Consider the following 20,646-nt stretch of genomic DNA (forward strand, 5'->3'; position numbering starts at 1 on the left):
GACTGTAGACTAGCAGTAAGTGAGGGGACCAGTCTGTGACTGTAGTCTAGCAGTAAGTGAGGGGACCAGTCTGACTGTAGTTTACTGTAGTCTAGCAGTAAGTGAGGGGACCAGTCTGTGACTGTAGACTAGCAGTAAGTGAGGGGACCAGTCTGTGACTGTAGTCTAGCAGTAAGTGAGGGGACCAGTCTGTGACTGTAGTTTACTGTAGTCTAGCAGTAAGTGAGGGGACCAGTCTGACTGTAGTTTACTGTAGGCTAGCAGTAAGTGAGGGGACCAGTCTGTGACTGTAGTTTACTGTAGGCTAGCAGTAAGTGAGGGGACCAGTCTGACTGTAGTTTACTGAAGTCTAGCAGTAAGTGAGGGGACCAGTCTGTGACTAGTTTACTGTACTCTAGCAGTAAGTGAGGGGACCAGTCTGTGACTGTAGTCTAGCAGTAAGTGAGGGGACCAGTCTGTGACTGTAGTCTAGCAGTAAGTGAGGGGACCAGTCTGTGACTGTAGTCTAGCAGTAAGTGAGGGGACCAGTCTGTGACTGTAGTCTAGCAGTAAGTGAGGGGACCAGTCTGTGACTGTAGTCTAGCAGTAAGTGAGGGGACCAGTCTGTGACTGTAGACTAGCAGTAAGTGAGGGGACCAGTCTGTGACTGTAGTTTACTGTAGGCTAGCAGTAAGTGGGGGGACCAGTCTGTGACTGTAGTCTAGCAGTAAGTGAGGGGACCAGTCTGTGACTGTAGACTAGCAGTAAGTGAGGGGACCAGTCTGTGACTGTAGACTAGCAGTAAGTGAGGGGACCAGTCTGTGACTGTAGTCTAGCAGTAAGTGAGGGGACCAGTCTGACTGTAGTTTACTGTAGTCTAGCAGTAAGTGAGGGGACCAGTCTGTGACTGTAGACTAGCAGTAAGTGAGGGGACCAGTCTGTGACTGTAGTTTACTGTAGTCTAGCAGTAAGTGAGGGGACCAGTCTGTGACTGTAGTTCACTGTAGGCTAGCAGTAAGTGGGGGACCAGTCTGAATGATACTAGGTCTTGTGTCTTTCCTCTATCCATTCTTGCCCCCCCCCCTATCTCTTGCCTCTCTCCCCCTCCACAGAGTTAGGTCAGGAGTCCCTGCCAATGTCCAGTCAGGCCTCAGTGTCGGCAGCGGGCATGATGCCCTACCTGCAGGCGCAGTCACACCTGGGAACAGCCGTGGGAGGGGAACAGAACGGGGCCTGTATCTACACCACAGCCTCTGACAGGCAACCAGCCCCTCCTGGGACCATGGCGAATGCTCAGCCCCAGGGACAGAGCTACTACCTGGGTCCCCCACCACCCAAAGCTCCAGGGGGCCACCAGCCCGGCCGACACAGCTACAGCAGCACTGAGAGTAGCCCAGCTAGTGGAGTGAGTATAGAGCACAGACACAACACAATGTAACAGCACAACAACACAAGAGCACAACAATACAACAACAACAACACAATGGCATTGACTGAGACACCGGTAGCTCTCTTTCCTGCCAGCCTGCACTAGCTCTCCTGCCCTGCCTTTCGTTTCCTTGGCTGTTGGTTCCTGTCTCTCTCTCTTTCACCAGTCTGTCTCTACCCATCTACTGTATCTGTCTTTTTGTCTGTCCACCTCATCTCCTCCTGTCTTTCCTTCACCCCTTCACTTTAAGGGAGCACTCTAGAGAGAGAGAGATGGCCCTAGGGTTCGCTGGTTTTAGACTGTCGTCTGTCTGTCTGTCTGTCTGTCTGTCTGTCTGTCAGTCAGTCTCTCCCTCTCTCTTTTCCTTTCTGTCTATGTCCTCCTCCTCCTCTCTGTCTCTGACAGATCTGATTTGTTTATGAGTCGGTGTTCTGTGGCCTAGGGCCTATTCGCTGGACTGAGCCCTCAGAAACTCTGGCTTCTTTCACTCACACACACACACACACACTGAAGGGTCTGTTGCCTCAGTATTGAACTTAAATGCACCCCCCCCCACACACTCCCTCGTTAATTCTCTCTCTGGCTCTTCGCTCCCTCTCTCTTCATCTGTCGGTTGCTCTCTTTCTCTCTGGCTCTTCGCTCTCTCTCTCTCTTTATCCCTCTCTGTCTGTCGCTCTCTTTCTCTTCACTCTCTCTCTCTGTCTGTCTCTTCGCTCTCTCTCTCTCTGTCTGTCTCTTCGTTCTCTCTCTGTCTGTCTCTTTCTCTCTGTGTCTCTTTCTCTCTGTCTGTCTCGTTCTCTCTGTCTGTCTCTTTGTCTGTCTCTTTCTCTCTGTCTGTCTCTTTCTCTCTGTCTGTCTCTTTCTCTCTGTGTCTCTTTCTCTCTGTCTCTTTCTCTCTGTCTGTCTCTTTCTCTCTGTCTGTCTCTTTCTCCCTGTCTGTCTCTTTCTCTCTGTCTGTCTCTTTCTCTCTGTCTCTCTCTGTCTGTCTCTGTGTGTGATAACATGACCTGTGTTTCATCATTAGTTTCCTCCCACTCTGGAGAGACTCTTACAGAAGCCACAGGGTCACCTTAAAAGAGCCCACATAACACCATGTGTGTGTCCACCATGCAACCAGGCACTGACATCTGACCTGAGTGGAGTTTATGGGGAGGATAGAACGGACCTTAAGTCACATGATAGAATAACAAGCTGGGATACACACGGCTGTATGGGGTGGCTAGGTAGTTATATAGAGGGCTGATTGTGAGGCAAGCCGGGATACACACGGCTGTATGGGGTGGCTAGGTAGTTATATAGAGGGCTGATTGTGAGGCAAGCCGGGATACACACGGCTGCATGGGGTGGCTAGGTAGTTATATAGAGGGCTGATTGTGAGGCAAGCCGGGATACACACGGCTGCATGGGGTGGCTAGGTAGTTATATAGAGGGCTGATTGTGAGGCAAGCCGGGATACACACGGCTGTATGGGGTGGCTAGGTAGTTATATAGAGGGCTGATTGTGAGGCAAGCCGGGATACACACGGCTGTATGGGGTGGCTAGGTAGTTATATAGAGGGCTGATTGTGAGGCAAGCCGGGATACACACGGCTGTATGGGGTGGCTAGGTAGTTATATAGAGGGCTGATTGTGAGGCAAGCCGGGATACACACGGCTGCATGGGGTGGCTAGGTAGTTATATAGAGGGCTGATTGTGAGGCAAGCCGGGATACACACGGCTACATGGGGTGGCTAGGTAGTTATATAGAGGGCTGATTGTGAGGCAAGCCGGGATACACACGGCTGTATGGGGTGGCTAGGTAGTTATATAGAGGGCTGATTGTGAGGCAAGCCGGGATACACACGGCTGCATGGGGTGGCTAGGTAGTTATATAGAGGGCTGATTGTGAGGCAAGCTAGGTGGCAACACAGTCTTAAAGGGTGTACAGCATTTTGACTTGAACATTTACAGCATTGTTGAATGCATTAATGATACGTTAGTACGATGGGTTGTTCATGACTTGGTTATTTACTTAGGGAACAGTGTGGTAAAGTCCAATGTTATCTCTGTCTGTCTCCAGGCTCCCATCAGTCAGTTCTCTCTCCTTGGTGAACCCCCTAAAGAGATGAAGCTACCTTCCAATCCATACCTGAATCTAGCTAGTGTGTTACCTGGCATGGTGCTGCAAGGTAAAGCACACACACACACACATTCATTGTTATAACCCAGTATAAAGGACATGTTGCTCGTTTTAAGATGTGTCTTATAACTTGTTGGGGCTTGTTATTAAAAAATGACTCACATTAACTATTACAGATGATGTCCTCTTTTTCTGTGTGGATTTGACTGTATTCTCTGTGTGGTTGTTTGGTCTGTCATGCAGCCCCGACGGCCTGTAAAATGCAGACAGGGCAGCCTCTAGTTGGGGTGTACAGCAGTGCTATGCCCCCTGTCTCCCAACCCTCCACTTCCCAAACCCCAGCACCCTACAGCACCGATACCTCTGCAGACTACAGTCACTACAGCCAGGCATACTCACAGGTAACACACACACAGACAAGTGTGTTTACACAGGAGTGAGCACACACCCAAACTGTTGAGCTCTGCACAGTAAGTCATTATGTCTTCCGTGCTTCCTTATAGACACAGGTTGTTCTTGCAATTACTCACAATGGTGTCATGTGTTGGAGAAAGAGTGTGTTGTGCTAGATAGGGTAGTGAAAAGAGGGAGTGGGGAGAGTTAACGAGAGTAAGGAACAATAGGAGATGTATGAGTGAGAGAGTCTGTATGTGTAATGTTTATTGGTCATTTTGATTGTTTTTCACTTTTGTAAATTATCTACCTCACTTGCTTCGGCAATGTTAACACGTTTCCCATGCCAATAAAGCCCCTTGAATTGAATTGAGTAAGAGAAAGATGGGTAAGGGAAGAGGGGGAGATGAACGAGATGGGTAAGGGAAGAGAGGGAGATGAACGAGATGGGTAAGGGAAGAGGGGGAGATGAACGAGATGGGTAAGGGAAGAGGGGGAGATGAACGAGATGGGTAAGGGAAGAGGGGGAGATGAACGAGATGGGTAAGGGAAGAGAGGGAGATGAACGAGATGGGTAAGGGAAGAGGGGGAGATGAACGAGATGGGTAAGGGAAGAGGGGGAGAGGAACGAGATGGGTAAGGGAAGAGGGGGAGAGGAACGAGATGGGTAAGGGAAGAGAGAGAGCGAGGAACGAGATGGGTAAGGGAAGAGGGGGAGATGAACGAGATGGGTAAGGGAAGAGGGGAGATGAACGAGATGGGTAAGGGAAGAGAGGGAGATGAACGAGATGGGTAAGGGAAGAGGGGGAGATGAACGAGATGGGTAAGGGCAGAGGGGGAGAGGAACGAGATGGGTAAGGGAAGAGAGAGAGCGAGGAACGAGATGGGTAAGGGAAGAGAGAGAGCGAGGAACGAGATGGGTAAGGGAAGAGGGAGAGATGAACTAGATGGGTAAGGGAAGAGGGGGAGAGGAACGAGATGGGTAAGGGAAGAGAGAGAGCGTGGAACGAGATGGGTAAGGGAAGAGGGAGAGATGAACGAGATGGGTAAGGGAAGAGGGGGAGATGAATGAGATGGGTAAGGGAAGAGGGGGAGAGGAACGAGATGGGTAAGGGAAGAGGGGGAGAGGAACGATGTGTAAGTGAAGAGGGGGAGATGAACGAGATGGGTAAGGGAAGAGGGCGAGAGGAACAAGATGGGTAAGGGAAGAGGGGGGAGAGGAACGAGATGGGTAAGGGAAGAGGAGAGAGCAGGAACGAGATGGGTAAGGGAAGAGGGGGAGAGGAAACGTAGATGGGTAAGGGAAGAGGGGGAGAGGAAACGAGATGGGTAAGGAAGAGAGAGAGCGAGGAACGAGATGGGTAAGGGAAGAGGGGGAGAGAACGAGATGGGTAAGGGAAGGGGGAGATGAAAGAGATGGGTAAGGGAAAGGGAGGCGAGATGGGAGAAGAGGGCGAGGAACGAGATGGGTTGGAGGAGAGACGAGAGGAGGGAAGGAGGCGAGCGAGATGGGTAAGGGAAGAGGAGGGGGAGGGTAAGGGAGGAGGGAGAGAGAGAGATGGGTTAAAGGAGAGAGAGAGCGAGAGAGATGGGTTGGAGGAAGGAGAGAGGAGGAGAGAGGATGGGTTAAAGGAGAGAGAGAGATGGGTTAGAGAGAGAGAGAGAGATGGGTTAGAGAGGAGAGAGAGAATGGGTTAAAGGAGAGAGAGTGAGATATGGGTTAAAGAAGAGAGAGAGAGAGATATGGGTTAAAGGAGAGAGAGAGAGATGGGTTAAAGGAGGAGAGAGAGATGGGTTAAGGAGAGAGAGAGAGATGGGTTAAAGGGAGGAGAGAGAGATGGGTTAAAGGAGAGAGAGAGATGGGTTAAAGGAGGAGAGAGAGATGGGTTAAAGGAGAGAGAGAGAGAGAGAGAGATGGGAGAGAGAGGAGAGATGGGTTAACGGAGAGAGAGAGAGAGAGATGGGTTAACGGAGAGAGAGAGAGATGGGTTAAAGGAGAGAGAGAGGGAGATAGATGGGTTAAAGGAGAGAGAGAGATGGGTTAAAGGAGAGAGAGATGATGGGTTAAAGGAGAGAGAGAGATGGGTTAGAGGGAGGGAGAGATGGGTTAAAGGAGGAGAGAGAGATGGGCAGAGAGGGAGAGATGGGTAGAGAGGAGAGAGAGATGGGTAGAGAGGAGATGAGATGGGTAGAGAGAGAGAGAGAGATGGGTAGAGAGGAGATGGTAGAGATGGGTAGAGAGGAGAGAGAGATGGTAGAGAGAGAGAGAGATGGTAGAGAGAGAAATGGGTAGAGAGGTTAAATGAGAGAGATGGGTTAAAGGAGAGAGAGAGATGGGTTAAAGGAGAGAGAGAGATGGGTTAGAGGAGAGAGAGTGTGTATTTTGTTCCATCTGGTGCTTCACTCCCCACACACTGCTAGACCATATAAAACAATAGAACAGTATCTCACTCTCTCTCTCTCCAAACCACCATACTACACAACTACTTCTACAGTACCATCAGTTTCCATCTTTCTGTAAAGTAATGTCGTTGTAACGTCGTTGTAAAGTCATGTCATTGTAACGAACTGTGATTGTAATGTAATGTTATTGTAGCGTAATGTGATTATAACGTCATGTGATTGTAGTGTAAAGTGATGTGATTGTAACTTAATGTGATTGTAATGGTATTGTAATGTGATTGTAATGTCATTGTAACATAATGTGATTGTAGCGTAATGCGGATTGTAATGTCATTGTAACATAATGTGATTGTAACATAATGTGATTAACGTAATATGATTGTAATGTCATTGTAATGTAATGTGGGCGTGATTGTATTGTAGGAGGCTATGCAGCAGTGGTACCCTTTTCAAGCCCAGAGCTACAGCACCGCCCCCACAGGAGAGCCAAGCTAAGGACTAGCAAGGAGCACACACAGGTCAGTGTCGTGTGTTCTCAGTTACTGTATTATCCCCAGGGGAACACTGATCAGAATCATAACACAGGTCAGTGTAGTGTGTTCTCAGTTACTGTATTATCCCCCAGGGGAACACTGATCAGAATCATAACACAGGTCAGTGTAGTGTGTTCTCAGTTACTGTATTATCCCCCCAGGGGAACACTGATCAGAATCATAACACAGGTCAGTGTAGCGTGTTCTCAGTTACTGTATTATCCCCCAGGGGAACACTGATCAGAATCATAACACAGGTCAGGGGTGTAGTGTGTTCTCAGTTACTGTATTATCCCCAGGGAACACTGATCAGAATCATAACACAGGTCGATGTCGTGTTCTCAGTTACATGTATTATCCCCCGGGGAACACTGATCAGAATCATAACTTTTAGGTCAAGTGTCGTGTTCTCAGTTACTGTATTATCCCCCAGAGGAACACTGATCAGAATCATAACACAGGTCAGTGTAGTGTGTTCTCAGTTACTGTATTATCCCCCAGGGGAACACTGATCAGAATCATAACACAGGTCAGTGTAGTGTTCTCAGTTACTGTATTATCCCCCAGGGGAACACTGATCAGAATCATAACACAGGTCAGTGTAGTGTGTTCTCAGTTACTGTATTATCCCCCAGAGGAACACTGATCAGAATCATAACACAGGTCAGTGTAGTGTTCTCAGTTACTGTATTATCCCCCAGGGGAACACTGATCAGAATCATAACACAGGTCAGTGTAGTGTGTTCTCAGTTACTGTTTTATCCCCCAGGGGAACACTGATCAGAATCATAACACAGGTCAGTGTAGTGTTCTCAGTTACTGTATTATCCCCCAGGGGAACACTGATCAGAATCATAACACAGGTCAGTGTAGTGTTCTCAGTTACTGTATTATCCCCCAGGGGAACACTGATCAGAATCATAACACAGGTCAGTGTAGTGTGTTCTCAGTTACTGTATTATCCCCCAGAGGAACACTGATCAGAATCATAACACAGGTCAGTGTAGTGTTCTCAGTTACTGTATTATCCCCCAGAGGAACACTGATCAGAATCATAACACAGGTCAGTGTAGTGTGTTCTCAGTTACTGTATTATCCCCAGGGGAACACTGATCAGAATCATAACACAGGTCAGTGTAGTGTGTTCTCAGTTACTGTATTATCCCCCAGGGGAACACTGATCAGAATCATAACACAGGTCAGTGTAGTGTTCTCAGTTACTGTATTATCCCCCAGGGGAACACTGATCAGAATCATAACACAGGTCAGTGTAGTGTTCTCAGTTACTGTATTATCCCCCAGGGGAACACTGATCAGAATCATAACACAGGTCAGTGTAGTGTTCTCATTTACTGTATTATCCCCCAGAGGAACACTGATCAGAATCATAACACAGGTCAGTGTAGTGTGTTCTCAGTTACTGTATTATCCCCCAGGGGAACACTGATCAGAATCATAACACGAGTCCAGTGTAGTGTTCTCAGTTACTGTATTATCCCCCAGGGGAACACTGATCAGAATCATAACACAGGTCAGTGTAGTGTTCTCATTTACTGTATTATCCCCCAGAGGAACACTGATCAGAATCATAACACAGGTCAGTGTAGTGTGTTCTCAGTTACTGTATTATCCCCCAGGGGAACACTGATCAGAATCATAACACAGGTCAGTGTAGTGTGTTCTCAGTTACTGTATTATCCCCCAGGGGAACACTGATCAGAATCATAACAGAATAGTGTCGTGTGTTCTCAGTTACTGTATTATCCCTGTGGGAACACTTCTGATCAGAATCATAACACAGGTCAGTGTAGTGTTCTCAGTTACTGTATTATCCCCCAGAGGAACACTGATCAGAATCATAACACAGGTCAGTGTAGTGTGTTCTCAGTTACTGTTTTATTTCTCCTCAGTGGGAACACTGACTAGAATCAGCAACATAGTCAGTGTAGTGTGGCTCAGTTACTGTATTATCCCCCAGGGGAACACTGATCAGAATCATAACACAGGTCAGTGTAGTGTTCTCAGTTACTGTATTATCCCCCAGGGGAACACTGATCAGAATCACAACACAGGTCAGTGTAGTGTGTTCTCAGTTACTGTATTATCCCCCAGAGGAACACTGATCAGAATCATAACACAGGTCAGTGTAGTGTTCTCAGTTACTGTATTATCCCCCAGAGGAACACTGTTCAGAATCATAACACAGGTCAGTGTAGTGTGTTCTCAGTTACTGTATTATCCCCCAGAGGAACACTGATCAGAATCATAACACAGGTCAGTGTAGTGTTCTCAGTTACTGTATTATCCCCCAGGGGAACACTGATCAGAATCATAACACAGGTCAGTGTAGTGTTCTCAGTTACTGTATTATCCCCCAGAGGAACACTGATCAGAATCATAACACAGGTCAGTGTAGTGTTCTCAGTTACTGTATTATCCCCCAGGGGAACACTGATCAGAATCATAACACAGGTCAGTGTAGTGTGTTCTCAGTTACTGTATTATCCCCCAGGGGAACACTGATCAGAATCATAACACAGGTCAGTGTAGTGTGTTCTCAGTTACTGTATTATCCCCCAGGGGAACACTGATCAGAATCATAACACAGGTCAGTGTAGTGTTCTCAGTTACTGTATTATCCCCCAGGGGAACACTGATCAGAATCATAACACAGGTCAGTGTAGTGTGTTCTCAGTTACTGTATTATCCCCCAGAGGAACACTGATCAGAATCATAACACAGGTCAGTGTAGTGTTCTCAGTTACTGTATTATCCCCCAGGGGAACACTGATCAGAATCATAACACAGGTCAGTGTAGTGTTCTCAGTTACTGTATTATCCCCCAGAGGAACACTGATCAGAATCATAACACAGGTCAGTGTAGTGTGTTCTCAGTTACTGTATTATCCCCCAGGGGAACACTGATCAGAATCATAACACAGGTCAGTGTAGTGTTCTCAGTTACTGTATTATCCCCCAGGGGAACACTGATCAGAATCATAACACAGGTCAGTGTAGTGTGTTCTCAGTTACTGTATTATCCCCCAGAGGAACACTGATCAGAATCATAACACAGGTCAGTGTAGTGTGTTCTCAGTTACTGTATTATCCCCCAGGGGAACACTGATCAGAATCATAACACAGGTCAGTGTAGTGTTCTCATTTACTGTATTATCCCCCAGAGGAACACTGATCAGAATCATAACACAGGTCAGTGTAGTGTGTTCTCAGTTACTGTATTATCCCCCAGGGGAACACTGATCAGAATCATAACACAGGTCAGTGTAGTGTGTTCTCAGTTACTGTATTATCCCCCAGAGGAACACTGATCAGAATCATAACACAGGTCAGTGTAGTGTTCTCAGTTACTGTATTATCCCCCAGAGGAACACTGATCAGAATCATAACACAGGTCAGTGTAGTGTGTTCTCAGTTACTGTATTATCCCCCAGGGGAACACTGATCAGAATCATAACACAGGTCAGTGTAGTGTTCTCAGTTACTGTTTTATCCCCCAGAGGAACACTGATCAGAATCATAACACAGGTCAGTGTAGTGTGTTCTCAGTTACTGTATTATCCCCCAGGGGAACACTGATCAGAATCATAACACAGGTCAGTGTAGTGTGTTCTCAGTTACTGTATTATCCCCCAGGGGAACACTGATCAGAATCATAACACAGGTCAGTGTAGTGTGTTCTCAGTTACTGTATTATCCCCCAGAGGAACACTGATCAGAATCATAACACAGGTCAGTGTCGTGTTCTCAGTTACTGTATTATCCCCCAGAGGAACACTGATCAGAATCATAACACAGGTCAGTGTAGTGTGTTCTCAGTTACTGTATTATCCCCCAGGGGAACACTGATCAGAATCATAACACAGGTCAGTGTAGTGTGTTCTCAGTTACTGTATTATCCCCCAGAGGAACACTGATCAGAATCATAACACAGGTCAGTGTAGTGTGTTCTCAGTTACTGTTTTATCCCCCAGGGGAACACTGATCAGAATCATAACACAGGTCAGTGTAGTGTTCTCAGTTACTGTTTTATCCCCCAGGGGAACACTGATCAGAATCATAACACAGGTCAGTGTAGTGTTCTCAGTTACCTGGCACGTCAGGGTCACGACACACGCGGTACCTGGCACGTCAGGGTCGCGACACACGCGGTACCTGGCACGTCAGGGTCGCGACACACGCGGTACCTGGCACGTCAGGGTCGCGACACACGCGGTACCTGGCACGTCAGGGACGTGACACACAGGTGATACAATAACTGCATGCACATCTCACATATGCTGTCATCCGACATAAAACGTTACCCGTGAAGCAGAACTATCGCCCTTCACGGAGTTCAGTCTTAGAAGCTTGTGTGTGTCTGCATATGACTGCCTCATGCCCACTGACTCCCAATTATCACCTGCCTGCGTAGGGAAATGTGTGTGTCTGCATATGACTGCCTCATGCCCACTGACTCCCAATTATCACCTGCCTGCATAGGGAAATGTGTGTGTCTGCATATGACTGCCTCATGCCCACTGACTCCCAATTATCACCTGCCTGCGTAGGGAAATGTGTGTGTCTGCATATGACTGCCTCATGCCCACTGACTCCCAATTATCCACCTGCCTGCGTAGGGAAATGTGTGTGTCTGCATATGACTGCCTCATGCCCACTGACTCCCAATTATCCACCTGCCTGCGTAGGGAAATGTGTGTGTCTGCATATGACTGCCTCATGCCCACTGACTCCCAATTATCCACCTGCCTGCGTAGGGAAATGTGTGTGTCTGCATATGACTGCCTCATGCCCACTGACTCCCAATTATCACCTGCCTGCGTAGGGAAATGTGTGTGTCTGCATATGACTGCCTCATGCCCACTGACTCCCAATTATCCACCTGCCTGCGTAGGGAAATGTGTGTGTCTGCATATGACTGCCTCATGCCCACTGACTCCCAATTATCACCTGCCTGCGTAGGGAAATGTGTGTGTCTGCATATGACTGCCTCATGCCCACTGACTCCCAATTATCACCTGCCTGCTTAGGGAAATGTGTGTGTCTGCATATGACTGCCTCATGCCCACTGACTCCCAATTATCCACCTGCCTGCGTAGGGAAATGTGTGTGTCTGCATATGACTGCCTCATGCCCACTGACTCCCAATTATCCACCTGCCTGCGTAGGGAAATGTGTGTGGCTGAGGCAGCCATCTTGTACACAGCAGTCTACTGAACACACAAACTAAACAAGTCACCCAAACTCACAACCTACCGTCACACCTCAATCTCTAACCACAGAGAGCAGCAGGGTCTGGTGGGTTTAATGGAAGGATCCCATTATGTTACGCCTCTAGGAAGAGGGAACGCAACACCCTGCTACAACTCAACTCTCCGTGAAGTGAAAGAGGTATGGGACTGTAGGTGCGAGTAAGGATGACAAAAGGCAGAGAATTTACCGTTTACTAGGAATTTATTCCTTCACACGGTAATATGGGGAAAAGGGGCTGGACGGAACCAAAGCAGAGAAAGTAAATATCAAAGCCCCCTCTCCTATCTAACCTGCCTAACCCCTGTAACTAATTTAGCACCACCCGGTGCCCTAACCAAAATACAGGGGTGGTCCGCCCAGGTCTTACCTAGTGTGCCTAGACATTTAATATACTACGGGTATATGTATGCCCGCGGGCCTCTTGCCTAAGCACTCCCTAGGTGCCTTCCCCTTCCCCCTGGGAACAAATGAAACAGAATATTAAACAATCCACTTCACAACAAAACTGAAAAAACTAACTCAGGTCATTAAAGAAGCTCTGACAAAGCAACAAACACAGAACATACCAAAGCTGCTACCAACAACAACTAACATAGTAGATACCAATGACCAACATGCTATACCCCTCAGCCATCAACCTCCTCTCTCAGCAATGATCTATATCACAATCAATCTCTCTGCAAGGACCTCCCAGCAATGATCTCTCTTCTGAACAGAACACTGGCTTTTATATACTGTATCTTCAGAAGGCATTGGAAATTGGAGACAGCTGCGTCCTGACGAGGGGCCGGGTCAGCTCTCCAATTAATCGTGGAGTCGACCAATCAGCTGCTGGGGATTTCAGGAAGCCATCACCTGAAACACACTCAAATACACAATCTACAACACAGAAACTGGGGAACGTAACAGCAACATATCCATGTTGTGTTCCAGCAGGCTGTGGCAGCGGCGGTGCCATCCTATGGGGATTACAGCTCCTACATGCATGCTGTCAGTCAATACTATTGTCAGCCTCCGATGACCCAGCCACCTCCCCAGGTCTACCAGCACAGAGACCCTACCAAGGTACACTACAGCACAGTACACAATGTCACTGTTAAGACTCAGCGCACAATGTCACTGTTAAGACACAGCGCACAATGTCACTGTTAAGACGCAGCGCACAATGTCACTGTTAAGACGCAGCGCACAATGTCACTGTTAAGACACAGCGCACAATGTCACTGTTAAGACGCAGCGCACAATGTCACTGTTAAGACGCAGCGCACAATGTCACTGTTAAGACTCAGCGCACAATGTCACTGTTAAGACTCAGCGCACAATGTCACTGTTAAGACTCAGCGCACAATGTCACTGTTAAGACACAGCGCACAATGTCACTGTTAAGGCATAGCGCACAATGTCACTGTTAAGACGTGAGCGCACAATGTCACTGTTAAGACGCTAGCGCACAATGTCACTGTTAAGACACAGCGCACAATGTCACTGTTAAGGCATGGCGCACAATGTCACTGTTAAGACGCATGGCGCACAATGTCACTGTTAAGGCGCGGCGCACAATGTCACTGTTAAGACGCGGCGCACAATGTCACTGTTAAGGCGCAGCGCACAATGTCACTGTTAAGACGCATGCGCACAATGTCACTGTTAAGACACAGCGCACAATGTCACTGTTAAGACGCAGCGCACAATGTCACTGTTAAGACTCAGCGCACAATGTCACTGTTAAGACTCAGCGCACAATGTCACTGTTAAGACTCAGCGCACAATGTCACTGTTAAGACACAGTGCACAATGTCACTGTTAAGACTCAGCGCACAATGTCACTGTTAAGACGCAGCGCACAATGTCACTGTTAAGACTCAGCGCACAATGTCACTGTTAAGACACAGCGCACAATGTCACTGTTAAGACGCAGCGCACAATATCACTGTTAATTAAGACAGCGCACAATGTCACTGTTAAGACTCAGCGCACAATATCACTGTTAAGACACAGCGCACAATATCACTGTTAATTAAGACAGCGCACAATGTCACTGTTAATTAAGACAGCGCACAATGTCACTGTTAATTAAGACAGCGCACAATGTCACTGTTAATTAAGACAGCGCACAATGTCACTGTTAATTAAGACAGCGCACAATATCACTGTTAAGACTCAGCGCACAATGTCACTGTTAAGACGCAGCGCACAATGTCACTGTTAAGACGCAGCGCACAATGTCACTGTTAAGACGCAGCGCACAATGTCACTGTTAAGACTCAGCGCACAATGTCACTGTTAAGACGCAGCGCACAATGTCACTGTTAAGACGCAGCACACAGTGTCACTGTTAAGACGCAGCACACAATGTCACTGTTAAGACGCAGCGCACAATGTCACTGTTAAGACGCAGCACACAGTGTCACTGTTATTTAAGACTCAGCGCACAATGTCACTGTTAATTAAGACAGCGCACAATGTCACTGTTAATTAAGACAGCGCACAATGTCACTGTTAATTAAGACAGCGCACAATGTCACTGTTAATTAAGACAGCGCACAATGTCACTGTTAATTAAGACAGCGCACAATATCACTGTTAAGACTCAGCGCACAATGTCACTGTTAAGACGCAGCGCACAATGTCACTGTTAAGACGCAGCGCACAATGTCACTGTTAAGACGCAGCGCACAATGTCACTGTTAAGACTCAGCGCACAATGTCACTGTTAATTAAGACAGTGCACAATGTCACTGTTAAGACGCAGCGCACAATGTCACTGTTAATTAAGACAGCGCACAATGTCACTGTTAATTAAGACAGTGCACAATGTCACTGTTAAGACGCAGCACACAGTGTCACTGTTAAGACGCAGAGCACAATGTCACTGTTAAGACGCAGAGCACAATGTCACTGTTAAGACGCAGCACACAATGTCACTGTTAAGACGCAGCGCACAATGTCACTGTTAAGACGCAGCGCACAATGTCACTGTTAAGACGCAGAGCACAATGTCACTGTTAAGACGCAGAGCACAATGTCACTGTTAAGACGCAGCACACAATGTCACTGTTAAGACGCAGAGCACAATGTCACTGTTAAGACTCAGCGCACAATGTCACTGTTAAGACGCAGAGCACAATGTCACTGTTAAGACGCAGCACACAATGTCACTGTTAAGACGCAGCGCACAATGTCACTGTTAATTAAGACAGCGCACAATGTCACTGTTAATTAAGACAGCGCACAATGTCACTGTTAAGACTCAGCGCACAATGTCACTGTTAATTAAGACAGCGTACAATGTCACTGTTAATTAAGACAGCGTACAATGTCACTGTTAAGGCGCTAGCGCACAATGTCACTGTTATTTAAGACACAGCGCACAATGTCACTGTTAATTAAGACAGCGTACAATGTCACTGTTAAGACGCAGCGCACAATGTCACTGTTATTTAAGACTCAGCGCACAATGTCACTGTTATTTAAGACACAGCGCACAATGTCACTGTTAATTAAGACAGCGCACAATGTCACTGTTAATTAAGACAGTGCACAATGTCACTGTTAAGACGCAGCACACAATGTCACTGTTAAGACGCAGCACACAGTGTCACTGTTAAGACGCAGAGCACAATGTCACTGTTAAGACTCAGCGCACAATGTCACTGTTAATTAAGACAGCGCACAATGTCACTGTTAATTAAGACAGTGCACAATGTCACTGTTAAGACGCAGCGCACAATGTCACTGTTAATTAAGACAGCGCACAATGTCACTGTTAATTAAGACAGTGCACAATGTCACTGTTAAGACGCAGCACACAGTGTCACTGTTAAGACGCAGAGCACAATGTCACTGTTAAGACGCAGAGCACAATGTCACTGTTAAGACGCAGCACACAATGTCACTGTTAAGACGCAGCGCACAATGTCACTGTTAAGACGCAGCGCACAATGTCACTGTTAAGACGCAGCGCACAATGTCACTGTTAAGGCATGAGCACAATGTCACTGTTAAGACGCAGCACACAATGTCACTGTTAAGACGCAGAGCACAATGTCACTGTTAAGACTCAGCGCACAATGTCACTGTTAAGACGCAGAGCACAATGTCACTGTTAAGACGCAGCACACAATGTCACTGTTAAGACGCAGCGCACAATGTCACTGTTAATTAAGACAGCGCACAATGTCACTGTTAATTAAGACAGCGCACAATGTCACTGTTAAGACTCAGCGCACAATGTCACTGTTAATTAAGACAGCGTACAATGTCACTGTTAATTAAGACAGCGTACAATGTCACTGTTAAGACGCAGCGCACAATGTCACTGTTATTTAAGACACAGCGCACAATGTCACTGTTAATTAAGACAGCGTACAATGTCACTGTTAAGACGCAGCGCACAATGTCACTGTTATTTAAGACTCAGCGCACAATGTCACTGTTATTTAAGACACAGCGCACAATGTCACTGTTAATTAAGACAGCGCACAATGTCACTGTTAATTAAGACAGTGCACAATGTCACTGTTAAGACGCAGCACACAGTGTCACTGTTAAGACGCAGAGCACAATGTCACTGTTAAGACGCAGCACACAATGTCACTGTTAAGACGCAGCGCACAATGTCACTTAAGACGCAGCGCACAATGTCACTGTTAATTAAGACAGCGTACAAGGTCACTGTTAATTAAGACAGCGTACAATGTCACTGTTAAGACGCAGCGCACAATGTCACTGTTATTTAAGACTCAGCGCACAATGTCACTGTTATTTAAGACACAGCGCACAATGTCACTGTTAATTAAGACAGCGCACAATGTCACTGTTAATTAAGACAGCGCACAATGTCACTGTTAAGACACACAGTCACATATCAAGCCTCTAATATCGGAACCGGGTCTTGAGAGAATACCAAGCCTCCAAAAGCCACACCCCAGATGTCCAAACCCTAGTTTGTCAACACCTCCAACCCAATGTCCCAGAGACTTCACAACTCCAATCTATCTTCTCTATGTATAAGGGTACACCATAAGGGTACACTATTAGGGTACACTATTAGGGTACACTATTAGGGTACACCATTAGGGTACACTATTAGGGTACACCATAAGGGTACAACAATGCCCACTGAAACACTCCCTAGTCCCCCTTCTTTCTCTAGATGTAATACACATTAACATCATCACTTAGCCTGTACCTTGGATTCCCATGTCCCAGCTTTCATCCAACACTGTCTAATCCCTGGCTGTAACCTCATACCCCAGCTCACACTATATCCCATTCTTGTCACATCTCTCTCTGGTTGACTTTAGTGACCCCCGCTCTCCTACCCAAGCTACCCCTTCCTATAACCCCTCCCTGTACCCTTATGCTCCCTCCTGGGGTGTAATCTATCGTAGTAGTATGTCAGTGGCCCCCGGTGTGGAAGGCCTGTGGTATTTAGATTCTGGTGTGTTTATTTGGGGAGCATGACACTCCTCACCCCAACCCAGGACACAGATATCCTGCTGGGAGAGATTGTCTGTCCACACCAGAGCAGGTGACGCGTCATAAGACTAAGGAAGCTGAGGGTGTGTGTGTGTGTAATAATAGGAGTTGGAGGTGAGTAAGCCCCTGAGTGAGCTTCTCCATGCATACATTAACTGTTTGTGTTTTCGTTTTCTCTCTCTCTTTCTCTCTGTCTGCAAGGAGGCTGATGTGTGTAAGTCGCTGGGTGTGTCTCTCCATGCAGTCAGTAACGGCGGTGCCCAGTCGGTGCTGCCCGCCGCGGTCCTGCCAGCCTACAGCACCATGCCTATGATGTCAGGCTTCATGGCCGCGCCACCTCACGCCACACACCCACCCAGCTCCACCGCACACATCCAGAGTGCCCACGGCACCAATGAATGGAACCAGTACTACTACGTAAGTCACATGATGTTGATGGTGATGAACGTTCCGTTAGAGACACCGTACTCATTATGGCCAAACTCCAGGAACACCATGGAAGTTGGAGAACCAATGCAACTGCTATATTTAAACGTTCTACAGTGACATAAGTAAGGAGTAGTCCCAGTGTAGATACAGTACTAGGAGTAGTCCCAGTCTAGAGCCACTACTAGGAGTAGTCCCAGTGTAGAGCCACTACTAGGAGTAGTCCAAGTGTAGAGCCACTACTAGGAGTAGTCCCAGTGTAGAGCCACTACTAGGAGTAGTCCCAGTATAGAGCCACTACTAGGAGTAGTCCCAGTGTAGAGCCACTACTAGGAGTAGTCCCAGTGTAGAGCCAGTACTAGGAGTAGTCCCAGTGTAGAGCCACTACTAGAGTAGTCCCAGTGTAGAGCCACTACTAGGAGTAGTCCCAGTATAGAGCCACTACTAGGAGTAGTCCCAGTGTAGAGCCACTACTAGGAGTAGTCCCAGTGTAGAGCCACTACTAGGAGTAGTCCCAGTGTAGAGCCACTACTAGGAGTAGTCCCAGTGTAGAGCCACTACTAGGAGTAGTCCCAGTGTAGAGCCACTACTAGGAGTAGTCCCAGTGTAGAGCCACTACTAGGAGTAGTCCCAGTGTAGAGCCACTACTAGGAGTAGTCCCAGTGTAGAGCCACTACTAGGAGTAGTCCCAGTGTAGAGCCACTACTAGGAGTAGTCACAGTGTAGAGCCACTACTAGGAGTAGTCACAGTGTAGAGCCACTACTAGGAGTAGTCACAGTGTAGAGCCACTACTAGGAGTAGTCCCAGTGTTCCCAGTGTAGAGCCAGTACTAGGAGTAGTCCCAGTGTAGAGCCACTACTAGGAGTAGTCCCAGTGTAGAGCCAGTACTAGGAGTAGTCCCAGTGTAGAGCCACTACTAGGAGTAGTCCCAGTGTAGAGCCACTACTAGGAGTAGTCCCAGTGTAGAGCCACTACTAGGAGTAGTCCCAGTGTAGAGCCACTACTAGGAGTAGTCCCAGTGTAGAGCCACTACTAGGAGTAGTCCCAGTGTAGAGCCACTACTAGGAGTAGTCCCAGTGTAGAGCCACTACTAGGAGGAGTCCCAGTGTAGAGCCACTACTATCATATTATTAGTACTATTAGTAGTTTCTTAATCTCGGACACCCAGAACTAAAATATTGCGTAATTGCTTCAGATGCTCGATTAAGTTCTGGGGGAGACGTTTTAGAAAATATACTAATGAGACTAGCAAAGTCTCCATCCCTCTAAATATAGACTCTCACCCAGGATCTGGAAAGTCTAGAGGCCAAATGTCCCCTTACGAAATACGAAAGATGCAAGCACCTGTGAAATTGTGATTTGTCCAAATAATCAGTGACATAAGTTGTCCATCCCACAGTCTGTCGACAGATGCTACTACCATTTATGTTACCTGCATTTGTCGACAAGAGATTTGTAGTGTTACTAGATGCATTATCCTGGACGGCTGTAGTAGCAGTGTGTGACGTTTGAGCGAGGGAGAGTAGGAGAATGAGCTGAGATGAGCAGACAGCCTAGTGGGAGGATTTACTCAGAGACTTGAGTTGAACTCATGTCTCTTAAAGATTTACATCTACAGTACCAGTCAAGAGTTTAGACACACCTACTCATTCAAGGGTTTTTCTTTATTTTTTACTATTTTCTTCATTGTTAAATAATTGTGAAGACATCAACACGATGAAATAACACATAGAATCATGTAGTAGCCCAAAAACATTTTAAACAAATTAAAATATATCATGTAGGAACCCTTTGCCTTGACAGCTTTGCACACTTTTGCCATTCTCTCAACCAGCTTCATGAAATAGTCCCCTGGAATGCATTACAATTAACAGGTGTGCCTTGTTAAAAGTTATTTTGTGGAATTTTCTTCTTAATTGTCAGGAATCAAGGTAAGACGCAGGTGCAGACTGTGTGAAGTAACACTGTTTATTATAACCACCGGGGCAGGTAAATGACAGGTCAAGGCAGGCAAATCAAATCAAAGTTTATTTGTCATGTGCGCCGAATACAACAGGTGTAGACCTTACAGTGAAATGCTTACTTACAGGCTCTAACCAATAGTGCAAAAAAGGTATTAGGTGAACAACAGGTAGGTAAAGAAATAAAACAGTAAAAAGACAGGCTATATACAGTAGCGAGGCTATAAAAGTAGTGAGGTAACATACAGACACCGGTTAGTCATGCTGATTGAGGTAGTATGTACATGAAGATATGGTTAAAGTGACTATACATATATGATGAACAGAGAGTATCAGTAGGGTAAAAGAAGGGTTGGTGGGTGGCGGGACACAATGCAGATAGCCCGGTTAGCCAATGTTTGGGAGCACTGGTTGGTCGGCCCAATTGAGATAGTATGTACATGAATGTATAGTTAAAGTGACTATGCATACATGATAAGCAGCGGTGTAAAAGAGGCGTTGGGGGGCACACAAAGCAAATAGTCCGGGTAGCCATCTGATTACCTGTTCAGGAATCTTATGGCTTGGGGGTAAAAACTGTTGAGAAGCCTTTTTGTCCTAGACTTGGCACTCCGGTATCGCTTGCCATGCGGTAGTAGAGAGAACAGTC

The 20,646-nt window shown here is 46.9% G+C and overlaps 1 protein-coding gene across 1 annotated transcript; it reads left to right on the forward strand.

The window, feature by feature from the left end:
* Positions 1-1,091: 1,091 nt before the first annotated feature.
* On the forward strand, positions 1,092-18,026 carry LOC135539272 (uncharacterized; the record flags this gene model as incomplete). Its single annotated transcript, XM_064965105.1, is given in 7 exon segments — positions 1,092-1,384; positions 3,469-3,577; positions 3,772-3,929; positions 6,748-6,798; positions 6,800-6,851; positions 13,075-13,193; positions 17,811-18,026. Coding segments are annotated over 7 exon segments (998 nt in total), but the record flags the coding sequence as incomplete, so codon positions are not given.
* Between the last annotated feature and the right edge of the window lie 2,620 nt (positions 18,027-20,646).

The sequence above is a fragment of the Oncorhynchus masou genome, unplaced genomic scaffold (assembly GCF_036934945.1).
Source record: "Oncorhynchus masou masou isolate Uvic2021 unplaced genomic scaffold, UVic_Omas_1.1 unplaced_scaffold_4300, whole genome shotgun sequence".
Taxonomy (NCBI): Eukaryota; Metazoa; Chordata; class Actinopteri; order Salmoniformes; family Salmonidae; genus Oncorhynchus; species Oncorhynchus masou.